The sequence below is a fragment of the Prionailurus bengalensis genome, chromosome B4 (assembly GCF_016509475.1).
Source record: "Prionailurus bengalensis isolate Pbe53 chromosome B4, Fcat_Pben_1.1_paternal_pri, whole genome shotgun sequence".
In the NCBI taxonomy this organism is placed as follows: Eukaryota; Metazoa; Chordata; class Mammalia; order Carnivora; family Felidae; genus Prionailurus; species Prionailurus bengalensis.
In genome coordinates this window covers 130,931,341-130,958,231 of record NC_057358.1, presented here as the reverse complement: position 1 = coordinate 130,958,231, position 26,891 = coordinate 130,931,341, and the positions used below count along the sequence as shown (strand labels likewise).

The 26,891-nt window shown below is 56.5% G+C and overlaps 1 protein-coding gene across 1 annotated transcript; it reads right to left on the bottom strand.

The window, feature by feature from the left end:
• Positions 1-337: 337 nt before the first annotated feature.
• On the bottom strand, positions 338-24,371 carry CSF2RB (colony stimulating factor 2 receptor subunit beta). The gene is made up of 14 exons (XM_043562477.1): positions 24,224-24,371; positions 17,542-17,784; positions 16,242-16,365; positions 13,568-13,761; positions 10,205-10,356; positions 9,954-10,122; positions 9,230-9,365; positions 8,897-9,054; positions 7,608-7,747; positions 6,453-6,615; positions 5,283-5,373; positions 5,017-5,074; positions 4,028-4,131; positions 338-3,431 (listed from the first exon to the last, which is right to left on the bottom strand). The coding sequence occupies exons 2-14, from the start codon at positions 17,615-17,617 to the stop codon at positions 2,327-2,329; spliced, it is 2,670 nt and encodes an 889-aa protein (XP_043418412.1). The 5' UTR covers positions 17,618-17,784; positions 24,224-24,371; the 3' UTR covers positions 338-2,326.
• Between the last annotated feature and the right edge of the window lie 2,520 nt (positions 24,372-26,891).

Sequence of the window (26,891 nt, the reverse complement as noted above, 5' to 3'; positions counted from 1 at the left end):
TGAAGAGTCGGACACTTCACCCACTGAGCCAGCCTGGCGCCCCTCACGGAGTTTATTAGGATAAGTAGCCGGGAGGTCTCTCCCCTCCGGGCTGGCTTGCAACAGTTCCGGGGACAGGAGGTCTCGGCTTAGAGCCCAGCTCCCTCCAGGGCTGTCCGAGGACCTCCACCCTGCTGGCACTGCATTCCTGGTCTGTCTACACTGTCCCCAAACTTGCCGTGGTGTCTCAAAGACCCACGGCCCTTCTGTTTCACAGAATTTACCCTCGTTAATGCAACTGTGGTTTCAAACCGCACCCCTCCCCTGACAATTCCAACACATACGCACGAGCGAAGGGTTTTGGTTTACAGCGAACACATTTTATTGCAATTTTTTTTTTTCAGCTAACAGTATCTGCACATCTCAAAATTCACATCTTGGACTTCTTTCTAACCCACGCAGGCCTGACTGCCGTGTTCATCTGTAACACAGGATTCCGCGTTAGAATATCCTGAAGTCTTGTTGTTAATTTCACCATTGGTGAATTATATACGCTGTTTAGAATTCCTTTCCCCCTGACCACAAACACTTTTGTGATGAACAGGGATTTGGGAACAAAGGTTACAAGGACAGCGGGTTGGCCGCTTGTTTAAAAAACATTACGAAGCTAGAACATTCCAAGTATCTCAGGCACTTTCTAGATCATAAAAGTAGCATTTCGGTCGGATGGGCGAAGAACGGGTGTTTTGGCAAACGATGGAAGAACACCCAGGCCACTGGTTTGGTGCAAACATACAGGCAGTTCTCCCCTTCGCACGCATCCACTCCAAAGTCATTACGATTTGATGCGAAAAGCTTGAAACTCAGAAAGTACTGGTGAAAATATAAATTAGGACAAACGTGATTTCGAAGTGGCGAAGGCTTTTGTAAATTTGATGTCAAAAGTGGAGCCGGCGACTCTAACCCGAAATGCGGAAAAGTCGACATCGTGTACGTCTACGGGCCTCACATACGAAACGAAAAGACACACTACAAACTAGGGGGGAAAAAATGTGCACCGTCCGTGAAAGATCGCATGTAAACAGTTTTAAAAACTTAATCAGAAAAGGATGAACACCCAACAGAGCAAAGTCCTTAGTGGGCTTAGCCCCGTAAAACAAAATAGGAGTGCCCAAGAAATACGAAAACATGTGCAACCTGATAGCTATCAAATAATGCAAATTTAAACGATTTAATGCCTTTTTTTTGTTTTTGCATATCAGAAAGGCACAGATTTTTAAGAAGCCATAATCCTCCATGGAGGCCCAGACATAGATCAAAAGCCCCTCGTCCATGGCCAGCGGGGGTGGGGGCTGTAAGGTCTTTCTGGAGGGAGGGCAGGAGGGCCACGTTGACTATAAGCCCCAAAGTGTACAAGGCTTTGATCATTTTCCTTTCCTTTGTTGAACAGTTTTTCCCAACATTTCTAGAGTGTATGTGGGTTCAGGACTCCCCTCTGCTTCTGAATTTCTGCAGGCCCCACCAGCCCGGGTGTAGAGGGAGACTGCTGTGGCCAGCAGGCAGCTGGGACATTCCTCACTTGGGCGGGTGGCCTCTACTCGAGGCAGGGGCCTGCATCCCGACCTCCCCAGTCATAGCGGTGGGCCCAGCAGGGGCTCCCACGGGCTCAGAACAACTCTTCTCTTGCCCCATGGCTTGGTGTGACCGTCGTCAACGCTGGTATTTTGCCACAGTGCCTGGGGCCGCAGTGCCAGCCATAAGCAGGCGGGTCCTACACTGCTCTTCCCCACCTCACCCCTCCCCCAGGACCCTCACGGGGTGGGGGGGGTCTCTTCCCTCCCCATGGGGGAAACGCATTCGCGCCTACCAGGGCCAGGCTGCAGACACAAGTCCTTAACACAACCGGACGTGTCAACGTCAGAACAGGCTCTGACCGAGACGTGTCCTCTCAAGATGGGCTTAGCTCGGACCTCAAGCTCACTCGAATGATAAGTCAGTGGAAAGAGAAAGAAGACAGTGGCAAAAGCAAGGAAATCTGGTAAAAAAAAAAAAAAAGTGGGCAAATGGAATATAGAGAGAGCGTTAACAGTCTGGAGCTTAAGATTAAGTTAACAGGACAAAAAAATGTGTGTGTGTGTGTGTGTGTGTGTGTCTGAGAGAGAGATCGGGAGGCGGTGGGGGCAGAATTCCTTGGCCGAAGGTCAAGTGAGAAGGTTGGAGGTCGACTAACTTCCGGGTCATCTGTTCCAACACAGAAGCTTCTCCTGGGCTTTGCGGAAGGGACTGTGGGAGGGGCCGGGAGGTGGCGGGAGGGCAGGTGGCCCCCCCCCCCGGGATCTGGGGTGGCTCAGCACACCTCCCCCGGCCTGCTGACATCCCAGGGGGGCAGCGACAAGTAGTCCTGCTGTTTTAGGGCTTTGAAATGCCTGACGGCCGGCACCTGGGGAATGGCGGGGCGCAGGGCCTTCTTGGCCTGGAACATGTGGTCGTGGTCCCCGATCTCAGGACAGGGTCCTGGGGAAGAGGGTGAGAGAGGGCCAGGTCCCAGGCCAGGCAGGAAGCAGTAGTCACCCACTTGCTGCAGGACCAGGAGCCCCTCGGGGTGTGGGGGGCTGGGGGCCACCTCCCCTGGGCTCAGGATGGGGCTGCTGGCTGCAGGAGGGGCAGGACTGCCCAGAGGGGACTTGGGGGGCTGGCCTGGGGTCAGAGGGATGTCCACATAGCCCTCGATTTCTGGCTTCGTGGGGGCTGGGACGCTACAGAGCCTACGGGCCGGTCCAAGACTGAGGCCGTGGTTCCGGTCTGAGGGCAGGTCCAGGGGGTGGACCTTGGAGGCAGATGGCAGCCCCGGGGGCCAGGGAAGTGCCAGGTCTGCGGTGGTGACGTAGCCAGAGGCCGTGACGCCATCCTCAGGGTCCCCAGAGCCAGTGGGCAGAGCCGTGAGGGCCCTGTCCTTTGGGCCCTGACTGCCCACCATCAGCCTGTATACAGGAGAGGCAAGGCCAGCCCCTGACTCCGGTGAGGGGTTCCCTTCGGCCTCCGGACCGGGGTTCCTCTCCAAATCCTTGGCCCGGCCCTGTGCCATCACCTGGGCCAGTGGAACCAGCTGCACCTGTCCTCCCGCGGGCAGACACAGGTACTCCAGGGACCCCGGAGGCTGTGGCTTCTGGCTCACGCCCCTCTGTGGGGGCTCCGGGGGGCCCGTCACGTCAGGCAGGGAGTGGCTGCGGGGTAGGCCCAGGTAGGGGCCGTTGAAGTCGAAGCCGGAGACCCGGCTCTCGGGCCTGCCTGCGGGGGCCGACGGGCCTGGTTGGGGGCTGGGGGGCCGCTCCGTGCACGGGTCCGAAGTGGCTGAAGCTGTGTCAGGCTCGCATGGTGATCTGTGCACATCTTTCGGGTCCTCTGTGGTGAGAGGTGACACTTCGCTGTGCCTGCAGTCTGCGGGAAACACCCTGCGGGGAGAACGGGCACAGGGACGTTGGGGTCCCCTGGGCAGCCACTTCAGCTCATGCTGGGGCTAGGGGCCGGGGTCGGGGGGAGGTCTGGCCCCACCCGGAGCTCAGGGAGAGCACAGAGCAGGGCAAGGTCAGGGAGCGGGCCCGGGAGGACATCGGGTGGCCCTCGTGGGTCTCGCCCCCCAGCCTCCATGTTCTTGTTCAAGCTCTTCCCCTGCCAGGTGTGGTCCCCTCACCCCAGGTTCCTTGATATCCACCCAGCTTCGGGACCAGGGCTCGGTCAGGCCCTCGTCCCTTCATCCCCCACCGTGCCATCAGCACCCCAGTGTGGGGTCTGCCTGGCCAGTAGGGCAGGGAGAGGTCATTGCTCCGGTCTTCCGCGTCTGGTCAAGTCCAAGGTATGGCCCTCCCTAACCTGGGAACCAGGAAAGTCTTCCGGATGTCTGACGGGTATGTCTTTTGCTTTAGAGCCACCGACCCCCACGGATCTCTCTATACTGAGCCACAGGCCAGAGGCCACCTCCTCTGAGCCTCCAGGGTGCACGATGGGGCCACCCTCCCACCTCCTAGGGACCCCGTGCCCAGACACTCACCCCTCCATTTCAGGGAAGTAGCTGCCTCTCGGCCCCTTGTGCAAGGGGCTCCTGATGGTGAGTACCGCCATGCTGCCTGGGAGCCCGAGTCCGGTACTCCCATTCTGGAAAGAGAAAGGACACTTGTGCCATGGCTGTGTGGGAGCCCGAGAAACTGAAGGTGGGGGGTGGGGATGGGGTGAGGAGGCCAGGGCATGACAGGGGATACAGCGAGCCCCCCAGACACGGAAGGAGTCTCAGCAAGGTCAGGACCAGCCAGGGCCCCCTGACACCAGGAAGGAGAAGCTCAGAGAGGGGCTGGGACTTCCCATGGGCCCTCGAGCGTCTGAGGATGGGGACCCTCTTCTTGCGAGTTCACTAATCTGGGGTGTCACTGCCTCCACACTCACACCCTACATTCCCCCACAGTAGCCATGAGGACCCCCCTGCCACCGGGCAAGCTGGCCCTGCTGGACCAAAGGGCTCCTGTGACCCACGTGCCACCGCCTGCCTTGCGTCCATCTCAGCATCTGGGATGTGCCCCCAGCCTCGCTGCCTGCCCTCCTCGGCTCCTTTTATGAGGGGGGTCCCGTGCCCATCCTCCACAGGCCTTCTGTCTGCGGTGGCCTTTCCCACCTGGCCCCACCTTGGCTCCTTCAAAGCTCAGCTCTGCTGTCCCATCCTCAGGGAAGCCATTCTGCCTCTTGTGAGCCCACCTGCCCCCGCGGAACTGAGCCCCTCCCCGAGGCCATCCCGACTCCCGCCTCCGGCTCTGGCTCCGAGGGAGCCCTGCACCCTGGGCCAGCCCTGGGAGCCTGCAGGTGCCCAGAGGATTGCAGAGCTGAAACTGCCGGGCCTGGTCTGCCTCTTAGAGCTTCCTGGCACCTTCCCGGGCCACCTCGGCATCACACTCAAAGCCACAGGAAGGCGGGGAAGACATAGGGACGGGGACGTGGCTGCAGGAGCGAGGCGCCCCTACCACCCTGGTCGCCTTCGCAGTCCGCTCCTACCTGGAACAGGTGGCTCTTGCTGGGGTTTGGGATTTTCTCCTCCCACTTCCGGTTCAGCCTAGAGAGACACCAGGGAGGTGACCGCTGCCAGAGGCCCCATGCTCACGTGCAGAGAGGAAACTGAGGCCCAGGGAGAAGGTGGGAGGTGGCCAAGGCTTCCCAGGGAGCGGGTGCGGAGTGGGGACTAGAGGGAGCCAGTTGTGGGGTCCCTGGCACCCCCTGGGCTCCTGAGTACCCCCCCCACACCCATCATAGAGTCCCCTTACCTGTACCCATAGATGCCACAGAAGCGCAGGACAGGGAGCAAGGCCAGCGTGGTGAACACCAGGATGAGAGCCAGGACCCACGTGGGCAGGACTTCCGGGAAGGAAAAAGGAACATTAGCATCTGGGGAGGGACACAGCTGGAGGCTTAGGAGGTGGGGAGGAGCTGAGGCCAGGTCAGTGCCCCCAGACCCTGCTCTGTGCAGGCGCGGCACTCTAGAAACTCACTGCCTTGGCGTGCAGGGTGGGTGGGGGAGGCCAGACATAGGCGAAGAGGGCATTGGTCTGACCTCCCCCACCCCCATGTTCAAGTGCTGGGAAGGACACAGAGGGTTAGATTCTTGCCAGTAGCAGAAGGAGTTATGGGGGTGGGGGGCGGGGCCGTGACTCCAGCCCATGGCAATCACAGGGGACTTCCTGTAGGAGGCAGCATATAAGCTTGAGCATCGAGGCACAGGGAGGCTTGGAGAGGCGGAGATGGGGAAGGCCGTGCTAGTATAGGAACCAGCAGGTACAAAGGCCCATCAGGAGCCCCAACTTCCTGCCTGCCCGGCAGCCTTGAGCCCTTCACAGGCTGGGCCCCTCCAGGACTTTCTTGGTCTCTTCCCTTAGGCCTGGTGTCCAGTCCTCCTTTCCGCTTGATTGGGACCCTCTCCCTGCGACTCCCCCCCTGCAAGCCTGGCTGGGGCTGCGGTCCCTGCTGCTAATACCTCCTCGGTCCTTTCTCTGCCACCACCTCCTGGACCTAGTCTGGTACTTGTCTCCTGGTGGCCACTATGGCCAATGGTGAGAGACATTGGAAGCAGCAATGGGGGAGATTAAGAAATCAGACCGAACCCTTCCAATCCCAGGCCCCAGTCCATCGCTCCTGATGTTTGCTACCATGGTAACCGGAAACGCATGCTGAGTGGTCACTAGGTGATGGCTGTCACCAAGGCTAATGGAACAAACCGTGGGCCATATCAATAGAGGGCTAAGCGCCAGTCTGAGGGAGGACCCTTCTTCTCTGCTCTCAGGACCTCACCTGCCACATAGGTGTCGCTTTGCAGTGACTAGTGACACGTGGAGGAAAGGACACTCGGGTGGAGTGGGGTCACACCCCTGTGTTCACATCTCGCTTGTCCTCTGCCCAGCTGGGCTGTACCCGGAAGGGGGGGCAGCTGGGACACCTACCCCACTCCGTGTCCCAGAAGGTCTCCTCACTCCACTGGCTCCAGACCCCGTTGTAGCCGCTGGGGGTGGGCCTGACCCTCACTCTCGCCTGGTACCTGGTGAAGGGCTCCAGCAGTGGCAGTGACATGACGTGGGAGTTCTGGAGGGTCTCCGTCTTGCTCTCCTGTGGGCACAGGCGAGTGAGCAGGTCTGCTGAGGCTGAGGCTACTTGCCTGGTGCGGGGTCGGGGGAGGCACAGCCGCAACCCCCTCCCACCTCAGCGCCCCAGCTTTGCTGTCCCGTCAGGCCCCGGCCGCAGCTGCATCCCCAGATCTGAGTCCTCCCTGCCCCCCATGGAGGGCCCTGCCCCAGGGCGCACAGAGGCAGAGCACTCTGGACGGGACGGGGGGGGGGGGCGCACCCCTGCGACATAGGACAACACCGAGGCCCAGAAATCCTGAGGACACAGCGTGTGCCACCCTTACTCTAAACTGCCCCGCCCACCCCCGAGCTCCTCGGGGACTGCCTGGACGCCGGTTATGGCCTGCCCAGGAACGCAGGGCAGCATCACTGGACCCCAAGACGGGGTTTGCGAGCCAGGGCCCCAGCTCCACCGCTGACGGCACCCCTCCTGGCTTCCGTTTCCCTGCTTCCGGACCTGAAGGTCTGGGGCGGGCTCTGAGGTTGCCGACTGGGGCTGCGGGGAGCCCGGGTGCTGCACACACAGCCCGGGGGCCGTCTGGGGGTGGGGGCCAGAGAACGAACCCTGAGCCGGGGCCCTGCCTGCTTTATCAGAGCAGCTCTGCTCTCAGCAGCTGCACATCTGCATTCCAGAGATTTCTCTGAAGAAGAATCCCCTCCTGACTTTTGAAAACCCTTCACCCAGCTGCCTCTCAGCCCTCTGAGTCCCGGCGCCTACATCCCCTTGGCAAGTCAGGGTCCCATCGTCAATCTGGGCCATGTCACATCACCCCTGTGAACTTTAGCACCTCCGCCACGGGACAGGACAAGGACCAACTAACTGACCACACAGGGCCACGACCGCGAAGTCTCAGCCGCTTCCTCTGACCGGTCACCTGCTGGGAGCCAGGCCCCTGGCAGGTCGGCGCCCCCCTGCGTGTTTTCTCCCATCCCCCCTACCCCAATCCAGACCCCTTCCTGGGCATAGACCCTCACCTTCCATGAGTCTGCGTCTTTCTTGTACTGGATCTGGAAGGTGTGACCTATGTGTTTGTAAAGCATCTCCTCTGTTGTCCAGGACAGGGCGTAGCCGTCTCTGCTCTTGGTCACATTGAGGGTCGGGGGAGCCATCTGGACTGGAGGGAGGGAAACCTTTAGGGAACGCTGTTCCTAGCATTTCTCCGATGGAACGTTCTTTTCATCCCATGCTTGTCACAGGCGCTCTCTGTCCCGGTCCACCCCTTCTCGGGGTCCTTGCACCTCACTTTGCCACACTATCCACTTTGATCCGAGCGGCCCTCCTCTTGGGAGATGCTGAGATAGGCTCGTTTTGTAGGGAGGTGAGCCAAAGCACGGGCTACGCCCAGCATTTACGTAAAAATAGAAACACTATTAATTCGTCCTAGTCTAGAGAATTAACTATGTCGCAGGTATCGTCATACATGCTCAGTCTGCGCGAATCCCTCACTCGATTCTAACAGCAACCCAACATGGTAGGTACTGTTAACTCGTCACATTTCACAGACGGGGAAACTGAGCCCCGGAACGATTAGGTAACTTGCCAAGGCCAGGCAGCTAACGAGTGGTGGAGGAAAAGATGACAACCCGGCGTCCCCGGAGTGAGTGGTGGATTCCAACCCGGGTGAGCAAGACAGATTGGCTGTGGCCTCCCCCCCACACTGAAGTCTGGATGGAAGAGCCTGCGTCCTCAGGAAGCAACGCAGGAGGTTCCTTTGCATGGGATTCTTGCTGCATAAGAGGAGTCGGGGATATTGACCCGCAAGGAGCTACCATTTATTTGCGCATGTTCTAGCCCCCCGATTGAAGAAGTAACTCACAGCTCAACTATTCTGAAGCCTGAAAATATCAGTGCGTGGAGGACTTTGGAAATCGGAGAGCGAAAAACCCAATCAGGGGACGAAAGGGAGAGTCTGGGGGGGAGGTCTAGGGGGGTACAGTTGGCAGAAGGGGCTTCAGAGGAGCTGTGGGGTTGGACAGGAATGCAGAGCTCAAGAAATCGGAGAAAACAGGCTTTAGAGATGTGCTCCTGGGAACTATCAGTGGAACCTTCCTTCGTGTTATTTGCCCTTGTCATCGCGGTGTCCTTGCTTCTTGAGAACGTCAAGGTTAGAAAGACTTTTGTTCACTTGGCTCGCTGGGCCGCGTTTGGTGGACAGTGACCAACGTGAAGACTGGGCCACAGGGAGTCCTGAGTTTGCGTGGGTTACGCGACGAGACAGGACTGTGGCAAGGGGGCCTGCGCGCAAGGCTGGGGGTGAACTCACTGTGGTCTGAGCTCTTTATAAACTTCTCCTCCTCCTTCACCCGAACAGAGATGGCGTACTGGCTGTGGTTCCTGGGGTCAGGCACGGGAATCTGGCATCGGTGCTGGACCAAGAGGCCGGGGAGCTGTTCCTTCAGCACCGGGGAGCACTCCTCCTCCCTGAGGATCACGGTGCAGGTGAGGGAGAGGGAGGCAGGGGCCATGGGAGGGAGGCAACCTCGGGATGAGCCATGGCTTCCACTGGGGCATCCCAGGGTCAGGGGGAGGTCTGAAGGACACAGGTGGTGTCGAGGGGAGGGAAGGGCGGGTGGTGGGGGGAGGAGAGGACGCTTACCTTGCACTGGCGCTGGGCTTGTAGAAGAGGGTGAAGGAGACTGAGCTGGCCACCTCGGACCACACTTCCCAGGAGCAGCTGAGCACGGCGGCCCCATCGAACAAGCACTGGAGGTTCTGGGGCTGGGCCTTGTCCCCTGGGAAGGGAGACACTTCCTTTTATCCTCCCTTCCTCCATTCCTTCCTTTGCTCTCAGTGGGACCTACCGTGAGCCTCATCTCAGAGAGATCGTGGGGCTTTGGGACCAGAAAAACTAGGGCTTAGCATTAGCCTGAACCTGCCCGCGGTGTGTCCGCAGGTCAGAGAGTGAATTCTGCGAACACTCTTACCCCCTTGTGCACCCTGGGGAGAGCGTCTGGTTTCAGTGTTGGTGGTGGTGGGGGGGGGAGACGCAATACGATGATGTTGACTTGTCCACACCCAGCATAGCGCTCACGGAAACACAGCTGCTCAGAATGCCACGGCCACCGCCCGTGATGCTTATCCCTGTAACGTGGGCGCAGAAAGTGCGCAGAAGAGGCTGGGGCCCAGCCGTGGGTGGGACGCAGCCACTGTGTCTGGAGAGCCACAGTAGGGATGGAGTCCACCCTGGGTATCGATTCTGAACACAGGCTACAGAAGATCTGTGGAATCCCGCAGAACAGACCCCTGGACTCTTTCTGTCTGGAAGCTGAATGAGCCGCCCTCCCCTCAGGAGGGCATTGCCCCAATTTTGGCTTTATTACCTGTCTGGGAGTGCCAGAGAATCTCCAGGCTCCACTGGCTGGGCCGCCCCGAGAGCCCTGAGCTGGGGGCCAGGCGGGCGCGCACTCGGGCCACATAGGTGCTGCTGGGAAGGAGGTGCTCTGGCCCCAGGACAGCCTGGGAGGAGTTGCAGTAGAGGGTAGGGGCATCCTGCGGGGAGGGAGGGGTTAATGGAACAGGTGCCAGCTGGGCCAGGTCCCTCGGTTGGGGCAGAGCCGGCCATGGCCCCTACCTCCCAGGAGTCCTGAAGCCGCTTGTAGACCACCTCGTACTCCAGGTTTGACAGCCAGTGGCTCTGGGAACCCGGAGGGGCCACCCTCCAGGTCAGCAGGAAACGGTCCCCGACAGCGGTGATCTGGAGGTCTTTGGGTGCAGGAGCCTGCACTGGAGGAAGGGGCGGTCAAGGGCTCAGAAGGGGCTGGATAACTATAGGGCGGCACGTTTTGTGTGGGGGGGGACTGGGGCCCCAGGCTGAGTGCCGTCCTACCCGCTGAGCAGCCTTGGACAAGACCCCTTTCCTCTGTGGGCCTCAGGCCCTTCACCTGCCAAACTGTGGGGGTTCACTGTGAACATGAATGAAAGCCGTGCAGATTTCTGGGTGTATATCACACAAAGCTCCGTGAAAGGTGCGGCCAGAGAAGTTCCTCCGAATGGAGCCTCCGGTCCCCTCTGCCCACCTCGCGGCCTGTTTGGCCCCTTCCCAGCAGAGGGCGCTGTGGCTCATGTTACTCCCCGCGATGCTGTCCATCCTCCTCCTCTTTCCACCTGCCCAGGATCCTGCTCCTCTCAGAGCCCAGCATAAATGTCTCCTTTTCTAGAACTTTCTTGGATGCCCCCATCCCCTTGGGCAGAATCCCTTGCCCCTCTTCCTGTCTCACCACAGCCCGTTGTATGGGCCTTAGAGCCCTGGGGCATTTATGTGTCTCCTTTTCTGCCTTTCCAAGTAGTCAGGAGCTTATGGGTGGCCGGGTTCGGCCCTCCACACCCTTCCCTACCCCCATGGCCTGCGATTAGTGGTTCAGTGAATTTGGGGGACAAAGTGAATGAAGGATGAATGAACCCACGAATAAATACATGTAGGCAACCTTCACAGACTTTTCAAGAAGGCATTCCGTCAACCAACAGCAAACGTGTGTCTGTTGGGCGAGCATAGTCATTAACGAATGGCACGGCTCCCGCCTTCCCGAAGCTTCTGTGTCTGAATGCTGAGCGATGACCTTGAAACACAATCCAATGAGTCCGACCGGGACGTGGCATGTGAGAGCATGTCCGAGCTGGAGCCTCTAGAAAATCTTAAGCCCCGAGTGGCAGATACAGGGCGCCCCCTCTCTGCAGCCACAGCAGACATCACTAATCAATCACTGCACTCCTAGCCCCTGAGCCCCCCGGGGAGTGGGAATCCCTTTCAGCACAGAGCTCTAGAAGCTGCTCCCAACTGAAACGACTGGCAGCCTGAGCGCAAACCTGTTCCTCCAACCTGAGAGATTGTAGTCCACTAGCTCATTTCACAGATGGAGAAACGGACAGAGGAAGGAAAATACCCCAGATCTCCACTCATGGGAGCCTCAGAGCAGCTCCAACGCACACACCTGTCCCTCCTCAGCACCAGAAGCGTCCCTGATCCATTGCCAAAATGGCTTGGAGCTGGAGCTGAGCTCCCTGCTGAACACAGGCTCTAGGAGACAAACGTCACACTCCCCTCCCTGTTTCTAAGTTGTCCCCATGTCTAGCATATCACCTTCCCTGTGACCAGGCCATATGCTTCACAGGGGCAGGGACACTGACCGGCTTGTTCACTGCTGTGCTGGTGGATGTGGGTGCTCAGTGAGGGAGCAGATGAACGAGTGAAGGGCACGTGTGTCCTAAGTATGATTTGTATGCCCCCCCTGCCCCCCGCTCCCATGCCCTGGCCGCGTTCCAGTAGAATGCTTGTCATTTCTCCGTGGGACGAGTGCCTCAGGTTGCATCCCGGGCCCCAGCCTCCTGCCCCCTCCTGCCCCCTGCCGTCTACCCTGTGGGTCACCCACCTCGGGCATCCTCCCATCTGATCAAGTCATGCGCCTTCGATGGCTCTCCATCACCTAGACGTTGGCCCCTAAGGCCCTTTGCAGGGCCCAGCAGCGTCCTCAGGTCAGGCCCCTGCCTGCACCTGCCCCTCTCCGTCTTCCTCACGCTGTCTGGCCCTTTTGATGGTGATGCTTCTGGGCTACAGTTTCTCACGGTTGCCCCAACCCGCCTTGCCCTCCCCAGTCTCCCAGCCTTGGCACACGCTGTTTCCTCTAGGAATGTTCTTCCTGCTCTGTCCTCTTACCCACCCTTCAACTATCCCTGCCAAGCTCTTTCCCCCCGCCCCGGGGAAGCCTGTCCTGACCCCCCGGCCCCCAGGCTCCTTGCCCACTGCCCCTCAGCATGTGGCACACGGCACCCACTTCTGGTTCAACCTCCGGTGTTTCCTGGCCTCTCAACCTGCATGCTCTGAGCTCCACCGGGATGGGGCCCTTTCTCATCCATCAAATGCGTTTAGAGATACTGTTGCAAACGAACTGGCCATGGCCTAACCAATCCCCTCTTCCGGGCAACGGCTTTGTGCTGCCGTGATGAGAACAGGCAGGAAGCGAAGGCAGGAGTCCCCTCTCCGTGTGACGCTTGCACCTACAGTGGGGCCTGCCCAGCGTTCGGGACCCTGGATGCTAAAGTCATACACGTGTATCTGAGGGGCCTTGGGCAAGTTCCTGTTCTCCGAGCCTCAGTTTCAACATCAGTGACATGGGGTGAAAAAGAAAACAGGGGTGCGCAACACCACCCGTCATAATGGTTACGTAATATTGGGCAGTGTTTCCTAAAAGCCAGCCATCCGTAGGGTTCTTACCGCATCAATTTCAACTTTAAAAGGTGATGCCCTCGAACATCTCTCGTGAAGGTTCATTGTGAGCACAGATAAAAATTGAATTAATGAGGCTGAAGCATTGGTTATATTTCTGGGTAACACACAGTTGAACGAAGCCTAGCTAGGTCACCGACACCCACCCAGGACCATTGGCTTTTTGGGGCCGCTGTGGACACGCGGGCTGCGCTTGCTAGAAGCCACTCAGAGAGGGCAGGGAGGTGATGACCTCCATCTCCAGGGAAGGAAGCCCTGGGCAGAGCTGATCCATCACTGGCTTGACTGCTCAGGGCTGGCGCTTTGGAAAAGTCATGTGGCCTCTCTGGGCTTTAACTGCCTCATCTATAAAATGGGTTGTTGCAGACGTTGGATGAGGCTATATCGGTGATGGGTGTTCTCAAGCTAGGAAGTTTCTACCCGAATAGGGAGGCTGGTTCTCCTAGAAAGGCAGCCTTCACTGCTAGAAGGCAGTATCTTGGAGGGTGCTGCAGCAGTCAGGGCCCAGAGAGGTGCCACCGGCCGGGGGCTCCGCCCCTTGGACCTGCTCCAATGCCTTGGTTGTCGGGAGGCCGCACCCTCCTCTCTCAAGAGACCAGAACCACCCCCTCCCCCCCTTGAAGACTCTCGCTTCCTGGCCCTTCTGCCGTCTCGCCACCCCCGGGGTCCACTGTCCTCCCGGGACCACCGCCATCCGGGAACCCCAGAACTTACCATTCTGATCCAGAGTCACGGTGAGCTGGGCGCCCAGAGGCCTGTCTGGTCGGAATGAGAAGTAGTCTTTGTCGGCGAGGACAAAAATCTTGTAGGGAATGACACATCTTCTGGGCACGCAGCCGGCACAGGGGTGGTCCAACGACAAGCCCGTGTCATTACTGAGATCACAGGACACTGGCACTGGAGGGTTCCTGCCAGCAGAGAACATGGTGAGCCCAGAGTGAAGAAGCATCACGCGTTCAACAAAGGTCCTGAGCGGTCACCATGTGCGAGGCTCTGTCCGGGGCCAGGGTGCTGCCATCCTGGTGGAGGGGGACACGCATGGAAGAACTGGATAAAATACGTCACGTGTCGGATGGAGCAAACTTTACACGGACAGATACAGCAGGGAGATATGGAAGCCAGAAGGGGTGGGGTGGGGGGGTGCAATCTGAAACAGGGGAGACAGGGAAGGCCTCGTGGCAAAGGCGACTTTTGGGCAGAGACTTGAAGGAAGTCAGGGAGGGAGCCATGCAAATGGGCTTTACCTGAAAGACGAGTTCAGGTAAAGGGAACAGCTGGTGCAAAGGCCCTGGGGCACGCACGGGCTTGGAGTGTTGTATGATTAAAAAAAAATTTTTTTTACATTTTTATTTATTTTTGAGAGACGGAGACAGCACAAGCGGGGGAGGGGCAGAGAGAAGAGGAGACACAGAATCGGAAGCAGGCTCCAGGCTCCGAGCTGTCAGCACAGAGCCCCATGCGGGGCTCGAGCCCACAAACCGTGAGATCGTGACCCGAGCTGAAGTCGCACGCTTAACCGACCGAGCCACCCAGGCGCCCCTGGAGTGTTGTAGGATTAGGCGGTCACCCAGAGTTCATGGAGTGGCATCTGTGAGGGTGGGAGGTGAGGGAGACCAGTAGAGCAAGGTGACACAGCGCTTAAAAGGAAACCGAGGAATCTGGATGTCACTGAGCGTGGAGATAATTGAGTTATGAGCAGAGGGGTGACATGTCGTGACCCAAAGGCTTCCTCTGGCCGCTGGGCCGTGGATACATAGGGGTGGATGGGGGCGGTAGTCTCGGAAGCTGAGAGACCAGATAGGAGGCTCCTGAAATAGCCAAGTGACGGGCTTGGGTCGTCAAGTGCGAACCCGTAGTTCGCACGGGTGGTGGTGTTAGCCCCGGCCAGATTCGCGTCCTGTTCAAAGATCGAGTCTGCAGCATTTGCTGACGGATTAGAGGCGCCGATGGGGAAGGGAAGGTGCTAAAGGAGGGAAGACAACAACGAACCTCCCAGCTGGTCAGCAGGAGCCTCTGGGAGCTCCCATTCAGTGAAGCGGGAGGTGGGGGGTGGGGTGAGCGGAATTTGGTTTAAATCGCTGGGGGTGGAAGACACCTTCGTCTACAGGCCACGTGGCGGGGGGGGGCAAGTGCACCTGCAGACCTGGAGCTGGGGGTGGGGTGGGGGGAGGCGCGGGGCTGGAGAGCACGAGAGAGTCACCAGCGCGCAGCCTGGGGCCGGGTCTCTGCCACTGGGTCAGGTATGAAAGAGCGGAGATCCAAGGAGGGACCCCAGGGCATCTCACCCTTCAAGTTAGAGACGAAAGAAGGGAGCGAACAGGGAGACAGAGACGGCGAGCTGGGGAGACACAGGAGAGGGGGGGTTGTGGCGGCCAGGAGAGGCAGAAGCTTTCACCACGGTCCGGTCCGTGGGGCCGGTCTGTGTCAGGTGCCGCCCATGGTCAAGGAGGGAGGAGGCTGAGACCGAGCATTGGGTTTAACAGCAGGGAGGGCTTGGCTGCCTCGGGCCCGAGCGGTCTGGGTGGCCCGGTGGGGCCAGTCATTCCAGGTTCAGAATAACCGGAAAGACCTTGGACGCTGCGGGTCTGGCCAACTCTTTGGGGGAGGGTGGCCTCCAAGGGGAAGCAGAGGGTGGGCTCCACCGGAGGAGGTGGGGGTCAGGAGGCACCCCAGGGCCTCAGGCCTTGCTGGCGTCTGGTGGTGGCCGCGCTGTGTCTCAGCACAGGAGGAATCGGGCCACAGTTGAGGGCGGGAGGTGAAGGCGGGCGAGGAGGGCGGAGGAGACGGGAAGAAGGGGGCTCCCAGGGACAGAGCGCTGGAGGCCGGTGCTGGGGGTGTGAGGGGCTGGCCTCCGGGGCGAGGGGGGGTGCCTCTGCACCTGTGATGCCAGCCATTTAATCATCCCCAGAATGGTGGGTCAGACCGTCACCAGACCCCAGAACGCTGTGCGGAATCTTCCCAAACGGCACGTCCCTCCGGAGACCATGCGAGGGCAATGGAGAAAACCCACACTCCGGAGGCCGCAGGGCCCCGGCTCCCGTTCGGCCCCACAGCTGCCCTGTGGACTGTGCCACCGCGGCCTCGGGTCGGCTCACCTGTGAACTGGGCATCACACGCCTGCCCTGCCCACCTCGCAGCGAAGATAATCTAAAACTGACCTTTGCAGGGCGACTCTGTTAAACCGTGATGGAGGACGAGTATCACCACCTCTGTCGTCCACAGCGATGTTCACGTAGGAGCCTCTTCCCCCCCCTCCAAACCCCGACTCCGGCCATCAGCACCCGGACCTGTCCCTGCCCTCTGGCCAGCACCCCCCCCCCCGGGGGAACAGCCCCACTCAGCAGCCTCCCTGTGGGCCCTCTGACCCCTGAGCCCTGGTGGCACTTACTCATTCAGCCTCCGGAAGAGAGTCAGGTTGACGAACTTCTGGGCATCCTGAGTGTCTGCCCACCTGCAGGTGATGTGGCTGTGGTAGTCATTATAACACTGTAGGGTCTGCAGTGGGACGGTCTCTGCCCGGGGAGAGGCAGAAAGGGGGTCACATCTGGATGTCCCTTGTCACCCCCCCCCCAGCCCCTCTGGAGTGCCGAGAGCTAGGGAGGGGTTTTCTGGAGTCCTGTAGGGGCCCCTGGCTGCTAGACAGAGCTCCCTAGGGACCCTGGGCAGTGCAGGGAGGACGGGGGTTCTGGGGGTGTGAGGGCCCTAGCCGTGGGCCCCGCTGCCTGGGTAGAAACACAATATTCTAGGGGCGCCTGGGTGGCTCAGTCGGTGAAGCGTCCGACTTCGGCTCAGGTCATGATCTCGCGGTCTGCGGGTCCGAGCCCCGCGTCGGACTCTGGGCCGACAGCCCGGAGCCTGGAGCCTGCTTTGGATTCTGGGTCTCCCTCTCTCTTGGCCCCTCCCCTGCTCACGCTCTGTCTCTCAAAAATAAATGTAAAAAACAAATTTAGAAACGCAATATTCTCATAGGGTCACAGCACATTTCCTGAGCCCCTGCTGTGCCCTTGCTCCTGGCGCAGGGTCTCTCTCCCACCCCAGGAGGGACACTTGCATCGGGCATGGGCCCGGCCCCTGGACCCCTTTTGGGACAGCCTGGGAAGAGTGGCAGCATGGCAGAGCCCTCTGGGACCTCCCTGTCCTGGTCTCTTGGTCAGCTGCAGGGTCTGACGGTGGGAAGAGAGAATGTGGTTCTCGGGGTTATCAGAGAAGCCATGCTCTCTGGGAGCCCTTGGGGAGGGGGGGTTCGTGCGCCTTAAGAGCCAGAGGAACATCCCAGCAGGGCCTTCCGAGCAGGAGGAGGGTGCTGGGGCCGAAGCAGGGAGAGACCGTCAGTCTGAGGGGCCCCGGGAAGAAAGGCACAGAGGAGGGGACCGGTCAAAGCCACCTGAGGCACAGAATATCTGGGGGGTCAGAATTAAGGCTGGAACGACAGGCCCGGAGGGGAGACGCCTGGGATGCCACACTGAGAAGGTGGGCAGAGAAGCCACACAAGCAGAGATGGCCGTTCAGGAGGCTGGAGAAGAGGGAGAATCCAGGAGGGGGCGCGGGGCACCAGAGAGGATAGGGAGGGGGAGAATGAGGCAGGGCGGGAGGGGTCTGGGGCTTTCTGGGCACATGTGGGCGTGGCCTTGCTCAAGGGCCAGCTGTGAGGAGGGTCACAGGGAAGGGGAGGCAGCAACGGAGCTCACCTTGGGCCCCCGCCACGCCGGGCCCCCAGAACAGAGCCAGCAAGGCAACAGGGAGGAGCCCCCGGGTCAGCACCATCTCTGGGTCAGCTCTGGACGAACGGTGGCCGGCTCAGGTGGGCCCGGGTCTGGGCAGGGGCTGGGGTCCTCAGTGACCCGGAGTTGTGTATGCTTGCTCAGCTGGAGGCCAGGCCAGACCCATGTCCCCGGCTCCTGTGAGCCCTCTCGCCTGCGAAGGGACTCTGCCTGTGGAAGGGACATCAGCTGAGAGTGAGTGACCTGCTTCTGTCCTGCACTCCCTGGACTTGACCCACGTTGCAGGGTGAAGCCGGGAGTGACTCACGGCCTCTGGCGCCCCCTGCCACCTCAGCCTGGCACCCAGGACAGTCCTTTCCCCTTAGCCTCAGTGCCTGGGGTGTGACTTTGAGGGAGATGCATTTAGTGGCTTCTGAAGAAGTGAGATTTTTCCCACCCCCACCCCCACCCCTCGGTCGTGCATCAGAAGTTCCTATGCAGTCCTCTGGCGATGGAAAAACCTCACAGGGAGGCCTGGTATCTGACTTGTTCTGAGCTCCCTGCCGGCCTCTGACCCGATCCGCTTTTAGGGGTGTGGGGGCCACACCCTCCCCTCCCCTGGGCGTGATCACAGCACACACTCACTTACACTGCGCGCACACACACTCCGTTTACTGTCAACCCTCCCACACCACCCTCGGAATGCCTGTTCCCTTTTCTCTGCAGAAGGCCGGGGATTTCCTCTTTTCATTCTGTCTGGCCCTGGGAAGTACCCAGGAGAGGAGAACAGGGGACAGTGGTTCCTTTTCTCCCCCTAAGATTGTCTGAAATTTCACTCAAGAGGCACAGGTGCACACACACGAAGCAGCAACTTTCTTACTGGGAAAAGCACGGCTCTGGGCTCAGTAGACCTGACCTTCAGCCCAGGCTCTGCTTCTCCCCCGCCAGCGGCCTGTGCTGACCCACAGTGCTCCCTGAACCTTGTTCTCTGCGTCGGTAATGTGGGCACAAATACACGTATCTCACGCGAGAAGAACCCAATGCGGTGATGTTCATAGACAGGTTAGCCGGATAAAGGCTCCAGAAAGACGAGCAGGCTTGCTTGGAGCTGGTGGGGGGGGCGGGGGGGGGGGACGTATTCATCCCCTTCAGCTTCTGTAGCTGGAGGCCATGCCCTGCGGTAAGGGCTTGAGTCTATGTGTTTGCCTACCTGGGACTAGCCTAAACTTCCAGAGCTTCTATTTGGGTCTTACCACGCGTAGAAATACTACGTGTGCTGAGGGAGCAATTCCTCCTAAGATAAGTTATAGGTTTAACACAATTCCAAACAAAATTTACCAACATGGCTTTTTGTAGGACCTCAGGAAAAAAAAAATCGCTCTGAGGACAGTTCCTGAGATTTTTTTTAGCAATAAGGAGGCTCTCCCCAGTAGCAAAATTTATTGTAAAGATCTGATGAGTAAGCGTGTTGCACACATACACAATACATCAATGGACGTCCTGACCAGGCAATTCTATCCTGCCCAAGAATGTCCTACGTGAGGAAGGAGGAGTCGTGAATCAACGTGAAGGGATAGATAATAATAATAATAAAAAAAAAACAAGGGCTAAGAGACAATGCATAACACTGTAAAACGTGTCCACCTAAATCTCTGTCCCACACCACACCCAAATATGGGGTTCATTAAAAATTTCAATGTAAGACGTTAAATCGTATTAAAGTTTGCAAACCATGTGGCAGACGGTGTGTGCACTGCCCCCTGTTCCCTTGGTCACAGAAGCTCAGGCTTCAGCTGGGCTTGGTGCTACACAGAATAAAAGATTTTATTTCCTATACTCTTCTGTTGCTAGGTGTGGTCATGTCACTAAGTTGTCCAAGGAGATGTGAGCGGAAGCATCGGGTGTGCCTTCCAAAAAAAGGCTTCTTAAAGGGAGTTGGCCAGGGGAGGAGGGGCCCATTTCTTCCTTCTTCCAGCCTACAACTTGGAAGTGATGGCTGGAGCTCTGGAAGCCATTTTGGACCATAAGGTTACCTTGAGGATGGAACCACATACAACAGAAAGAGGGAAGCCTGGATCCTTCTTGTCACTCTGGAGCAACCACACCGGCCTGGGAGCGCCTGCCTCCTGCCTCTTTTATGTGAGAACAAAGATAAACCTCCATATTGTTAAGCCACTGTTGTTTAAAGATTTTCCATGCAATCAAAAAGATACAAATGGAAATAGAAGAAAACTTCACAGGGCTTAAAGGAGACAACAGTCCGCTAAAGGGAAGGACAAACTTAATTTTTAACAGTGCCATACTCAGTCACGTGCTGGTAAACTCTCGGTCATCCAAGAATAAAAGAATACTCCCAAAAGGTTCCAGTAGGAAACAAACATTATTTTCAGTGGAACAAGGGTCAGGTTGGCCAGATTTTCTTACAAGTGACCTTGAACTCTAAGTAGATAGCGATGTCTTGAAAACACTGAGGGAAAATATGTTTAAACCTAGAATCATTAAAAGTCAAGCTTCCTTTGACGCTCATGGACAGAAAAACGCAACATTTGGAAATGTAGTGAAGACAAAGAAAAATTTCAGATCTTTTCTAAGAAACACAATTGGCTCTGGGATACATTTCAGGGGGAAAAAAAAGAGTTCAAGAAAGATAGCATATAATACTGGAATCAGTGGTGAGAAAAGAAACCAAATAAGACTTACACTAAGTAGAGAAGAATTGTTACTTATAAAGTGAAAGTGAGTTAGTTATGTGATAACAATGCAGGTGGTTGGAAGGTGGGAGCTGGCTGTGAGGTGAGTGGGGGGAAAGCGGAAGAGAACTGAAAGCTTGTTAGGGTTCGTGTCTTGTTTTGGAGGCACAGAAGTGTGTTAATTACGCCCAAATGTTGATGGAAAATACACGTTATGTACATGTGTTAAAAAGGTAAGGGTTAAAAGCCACTAAGAGTGAGGGGTAAGCACAGGAGTAAAAGGCGGACAGGGAGAGGGAAGGGAGAAGGAGGAAGAGGGGAAAAAAGAGAAGAGAAAAACCAAACACCTTTTTACTCGAAACAAACATGCACACCAAAATTCCCAAACTCATGAAGAAATTTACTGGTAGGAATAAAAACTGGAAATGAAAAAACAAACAAACAAACAAACAAAGCAAACCATAAATTCATTCCAGACAAAAAGAATGTCATAGGGCAATCTGACAAAGACTTCTAGAAGAAGAATGTATCATGGCCACCTGGGGATTATTCCAGAAACAAAGAGCCATGAAGCAATCTCTTCATGATTAAAAGAAACAGACCAACAGATTAAAGGGGGAAAGAAGGATCAGCTTATCTTGACAGATGCTTCTCGATATTCAGTAATACAAAAGCCATTCCCAATTAAACACACTGACAGGTGAACCTCGGCAAATGAGGCGTTGAAGGGAACGCTGGTGTTTCTGGGCATCTACTACCAGTCAGTAGTGACGTCAGCGTCGAAGGAGAATGTGCGTGTCGTCCCCGTCAAGGGCACAAGCAGGGGAAGGCCACCCACTACTGCCATCTCCCCCAAATAACCTCTAAATTCAACGCAATCTCAGTCGAAACTCCTAAAGGAGTTTTAACAGGCTTGACAAACCGGCTCTAGATTATAACAAGCCGAACGTGAGAGACGGGTTCTATTAGCCAGAAAAATGACGAGGAGTATAATCGCAGACAGATGGACTAGAAAACGTTAAGGAAAACAACCAAATAGGAGTTTGGGAAGAAATCGTGGCATTTCTAATCACAGAGGAAAGGATGGGCCACATGCTCATAATTATGATGTTGAGACAATTAGCTGATAATTTTTTAAAGCTAGATAATTATTTTACACATTGCCTACCCCTCCAAATTCTGGGTGGATTAAAGTTCTAAAAGTCAAAACTAAAATGGTAAAAAGCATTACAAGTACTTGTTTAACCTCAGGGGTTGACAAGACACCAAACCCAAACTGAACTTGGAAGGCAATTAACATGCTTTTGTATGAAAGTATCTTCCACATGGTAAAGAAAAAGGACAAGTGATGATCTGGAAACATAATTTAAACGTTATGCAAATAAATTGTTAGTGTACTTAATAAATGAGCTACTCCTACAGTAAATATGTAAAAGACAAAAAACCCGGGATATGGACAAAACATTCCTATACGTATCATAAAAGGAGCCCAGGTGGCCAATGAACATATGGAAGAGGAGTAACTTCACCCATAATCAGGGAAAGGAAAACTCCAAGCAAGAATCAGATAATTTTCCTCCATCCGTTGCACACAGTTTCTAAATTTTTTTTAATGTTTTTTTTTTTTTAATTTATTTTTGAGACAGAGAGAGACAGACCATGAGCAGGGGAGGGGCAGAGAGAGAGGGAGACACAGAATCCAAAGCAGGCTCCAGGCTCTGAGCCATCAGCACAGAGCCTGAGGCAGGGCTCCAACTCACAAACCGTGAGATCATGACCTGAGCTGAAGTTGGTGCTCAACCGACTGGGCCACCTAGGCGCCCCGGATACAGTCTAAAGACTGATCATTTTCCTAAAGAGAAATGAGCCTTTTATACACCACTGTGGGGGTGTATGTTAATTCAGCTGCTTTGAGGATGATCTGACAATATTTATTACATTTTTGGATGCACAATCTCCTGCTCAGTAATTCTTCTAGGCAACTGGGCCACAGAAACACCTCCACGGGTGTGGAAAAAATGGGGGGAGGAAAAACCCCAACAAAAAACAACGAAATGTCTATCAGTATGGGATTGGGTAACTTGTGGTGTGGCCCCTACTAATACATGCTGCCTTATTTTGTAGGGCTAATAAAGGACTTAAATCGATATGTGTTATTGTGGAATGTCCCAAATGTAATATTAGGTGAAAATATAAGTCACAGAACAATATGTGTATATATATATATATATACATATATATATATATATATATATTTAACTTTTAAATGTTTATTTTTGAGAGAGACAGACCACGAGGGGGGAGGGGCAGAGAGAGAGGGAGACCCAGAATCCGAAGCAGGCTCCAGGCTCCGAGCTGTCAGCACGGAGCCCGACGCAGGGCTCGAACCCACAGACCGCGAGATCACGACCTGAGCCAAAGTGGGATGCTTCACCGACTGAGCCACGCGGGCGCCCCGAGCAATATGTCTGCTTAGACTCCTGTTTATGTACAAAGGAAAGCTATATACTTGCATCGCGCTTAGAAGATGTTTTGGAAGGACACATATGGTATAGAGTAGGATGTGAGGCCGGGAGATAGGGATAGCTGGTCTTTGTCTCTTACGCTACACAATTCCGGATCATTCTAACGGCTGATAAAGCAGATAGCCACGTATTCGCTTAGTACGAAACACGCTTATTAAACAAGTGAGGGACTATTCTGTAGTGTTTGGTGCGTATCACACGACATGAGTGAAGCTGGCGAATGAAAAAAAGGAGGGGCCGAGAGCTAACGGGAAAGGTTTCACTCGTGATAAAACTATTAGGAAGCACGAAAGGCGAGAGGTAGAGAAAATCAGGACCCGGTGATACAAAATTGTAGCAGGATCCCTAAGACTCAAAACTGTACATTTGCAACTTGTCGCCGGGACCCGTCTGGTGGGGCCGCACAGGCTGCCACCCCGGTGGGGACCTTGGAAGCCCTCGCGCTCCCATCCACAGGGCAAGTGCACGCACCTGCACACATCCTGAGGTAGATACTCCCTTAGACGCAACCCACCCCCCATCCCCCACCAGCTCACAGACTTGGGTGCGGAACACCCACACCTGTGCCTGAACCCAACTGAGCAACGGAGGCTCAGGGTGGGGTGTTGAGAGTAAAACCACATTCTTCGAGAGAGACCGAGCCCTTTCTCATCTTCCAAAGGGAGCTTCCAAAGCCACACCAAGCTCTGGGCTGGAGCGTGACAAAGTTCCGGGTTCCCCCCTCACCTCCCAGTCTCTCTGCACCCCTGCATCCCCACGGACACCCATGGAAACGCACACACACCCTCACTCTCCAGGTCTCCTTTTCTAAACCAGGACGGCAGAGGGGCGCCTGGGTGGCTCCGCTGGCTAAGCGTCCGGCTTCGGCTCAGGTCACGATCTCGCGGTTGGCGGGTTTGAGCCCCGAGTCGGGCTCTGGGCTGACAGCGCGGAGCCTGGAGCCTGCTTCGGATTCCGGGTCTCCCTCTCTCTCTGCCCCTCCCCTGCTCACTCGCTCTCTTTCAAAAATAAATAAACATTAAAAAAAATATATGAAACCAGGATGTCAGGGACGATTGATGTGTTCTTCCTGCTCCAGAGACAAGGAGGCAGAAACCGGTTCACTGCCACTAACACCTCGGCGACACTTTAGCGGCAAAGCCAAGAGGGACACCACGCAGGTAGGTGTGTGACCGCCGCCTCCCCGGGAGTCCTCCCTGCCAGGACGGCTGGATCCCGAACGGGAGGCCCTCGCCCTGTTCACACAACACTCAAGGAAGCAGGCACTGCTGGCTGTCTGCTCAGCCCCCGGCTGCCCGAGGAGCCTGGCCAATCTTCCCAAGAGACCAAGCCCTAACCCCCCTGAGTCCCCGAGTGCGCCCGCCCACCCCACACCCCTCGCCTCTCCCCGTTCTCCGTCCACAGCCTGGGCCTCCCCCACCGCTCCCCAGCCCGCCCCTGAAAGCCAGGCCGTACCTCTTCGTGGTGGGACAGCAAAGCCTTCTGCTGGAGTGTCCAGGCGACGGGGAGCCTGTCACGCTTCCTATTTATGCTGACGTCGTCGTTAGGAAACAGAAGCAGAAAGAGGAAGCGACACCGGCCAGGCCTGTGTCTGCACAAGTGACTCCTCACAACATTGCCCAGCTTCTTAGAACTGTGGACACCGAGATACCGATTTTTTTTTCCCTCTGGGCCTCGCTGACTTTGTCAATGCTGTTCCCTGTGCCAGCAGCGCCCCCCCTGGACACACCCGCGCATCCTTGGTTAGCTCGGCGACCAGTGGCTTCGTGCCGCCCCCGGGGGAGGCGGGGGGCGGTGGCTGCGATAACCAGAGCAGGGGACAGCCCAGAGCCAGACGGAGCTGGGCCGGCTCCCACCTGTACTCCTGCTCAGAGTGTAACTTTATGCGAGTTACTGGCGTGTGACCTTGCCGGGTCTCGGGACCGCCCCCCCAGCAACCCCGTTACTCCCCCGTGAGCATCTACAGACACTCAAGGGCTGTGGAGAGAACCAAATGAGATGCTGCAGACAACCCCGAGGGTTAGCCCGTAGTGTTTTGATTCCCCTGGTGACCTGTTTTGCACCTCCCCATCCTGTCCCGCAGTCCTCAGTGCGCAGGGCGGTCTCTCCCCGCCCCCCCCCAATCCTACGTGTGGCCCACATTTCTCTCCCCATCTCCCGACAGGTGCCCCTGGCCACAGAGGAGGGTCTTGGCGACTGTACGTGGGCTAAACGGACGAACAACCCTGAGCACAGCAGGGTTGGGGCAAAGGCACAGTGAGCGAGGCACGTCCCCGGGCGCAAAATTTAAGGGGCACCCAAACACTCAGTAGCTACGATGAATAACATTTTTGTGCGACGTTGTGAAAAACTGGCACAAAAAACCCGCAACAAAGTGTGAGATTTTAGTTATTTGAGAGAGAGAGAGAGCAGGGGGAGTGGGGCCGAGAGAGAGGGCAGGACGTCCGTGGTGAGGACCCGGGCTCCTGGTTGACGAGCTGTATGCGACTTGTAGGCCCAGCCGTGGGCAGTTAGGAAGGCTTCCCTGGCAGGCCTGTGGGGAAAGCCGCCCTCACACACCAGACTCGGGGTCCACTGTGTCTTCTCTGAGGGGGCCTCTGGGGGAGCTGCGGTCAAAGACTCAGGGCCCCTGGCGGGCGGCGATCTTTCACATATCTGCATTGGAGGCCTCTGGGAGAGGCCCTCTTCAAAGGGGCACACCCGGAGGACGCGTTTCCCGCCCCCCCCCCGCTCTGACTCAGCACCCCATTCTTTCCACTCTGAGCCCTCGCCCTCCCCCAACCCCAGGCTCGGGAAAATGGCCAGAGCCTTTTTTTTTTTTTTTTGTTCTGGCCTCCTCGACGGTGAGAGGATCCACGCACCCTCCATTGCACCCTATGGGGGGAATGGAAAAGGCACTGTCTGCAGGTGTAATGTCCCGCTTCTTCTAGCCATAAGTGGTTAAGGCTCAACCCTTTCCCTGCGGCCGGTGGCTGTAACTGGCTACTCTGGAACCTGCCACTGCGTTCCCTGTCCCAGCTCGGCCGAGCTCCTAACAGCAAGCCGGGCAAACCCCTTCCTCCGGTGGGCCAAGCGCCCCCCAGCCTCTGGGCTCTCTGTGTGACAAGCGCCGATCAGGGTGAGGGCGTGTGTGACTGGGACACAGCAGGGAGGTGGCCTGAATACAGGACATCAGAATTTAACAGCCTGCACCTTTTAATTTTTTTTAATGTTTATTTATTTTTGAAAGAGAGAGAGAGAGAGAGCACACACGAGCACAAGTGCGGGAGGGGCAGAGAGAGAGAGAGAGAGAGAGAGGGAGAGGGAGACACAGGCTCCAGGCTCCAAGCTGTCAGCCCAGAGCCCGAGGCAGGGCTCGCACTCTCGAACCTGCGGGATCGTGAGCTGAGCCAAAGTCGGACGCTCAACCAGCTGAGCCGCCCAGGCGGCCCAACAGCCTGCAGCTTTTAAAAGAAAGTTGCCAATGGTACAAAACCAGGCAACAAGAACGAGATAAGGAAATAGAACAAGAAAAGCTCGATCATGTTCTTGAGGGGCGCCTCTAAACTAAAGGAAATAAACTAAAATTTCACACTTTGTTGCAGGTTTTTTGTGCTAGTTTTTCACAACATCGCGCTAAAATGTTATTTATCTTAGCTACTGAGTGTTTGGGTGCCCCTTAAATTTTGCGCCCGGGGATGTGCCTCGCTCACTGTGCCTTTGCCCCGACCCTGCTGTGCTCAGAGTTATTCATTCGTTTATTCCACATACAGTCGCCAAGACCCTCCTCTGTGCCAGGGGGCACGTGCCGGGTGATGGGGAGAGAAATGTGGGCCACACGCAGGATTGTGGGAGATCCCACAAGGCGAGATGGGGTGTGTGGTCACTCAGCGTGGCTCTGACGAGAGGGGTAGGTAATGCACGGATCCCACCTAGCTCCCGGGAAGCTTGCTTTCCGCCTTGGACAACTGCCTAGCTCCTCTCTGCCCGGGACTTAGGAAGGTTGGCTCATATAATAAAAAAAAATTCTCTACTGTTTGTGCATTTGAAATATCTTCAAGTTCCATATTCTAAAGTGCACCAGTCCTAAGTGTCCAGCGCAATGCACATTTATAAACCTACACAGTCGTATAACCGCTAGATC

Bases quoted from the DNA above. Each gene is read 5' to 3' on its own strand.
- CSF2RB (XM_043562477.1), bottom strand. From the start codon at position 17,617: ATGGTGCTGACCCGGGGGCTCCTCCCTGTTGCCTTGCTGGCTCTGTTC. The intron at 13,762-16,241 runs GTAAGTGCCACC...CTCTGCTGGCAG, and splicing joins CTCTTCCGGAGGCTGAATGA to GAACCCTCCAGTGCCAGTGT. The intron at 7,748-8,896 runs GTGAGTTCACCC...CCCTCCCTCCAG, and splicing joins TATAAAGAGCTCAGACCACA to TCCAGATGGCTCCCCCGACC.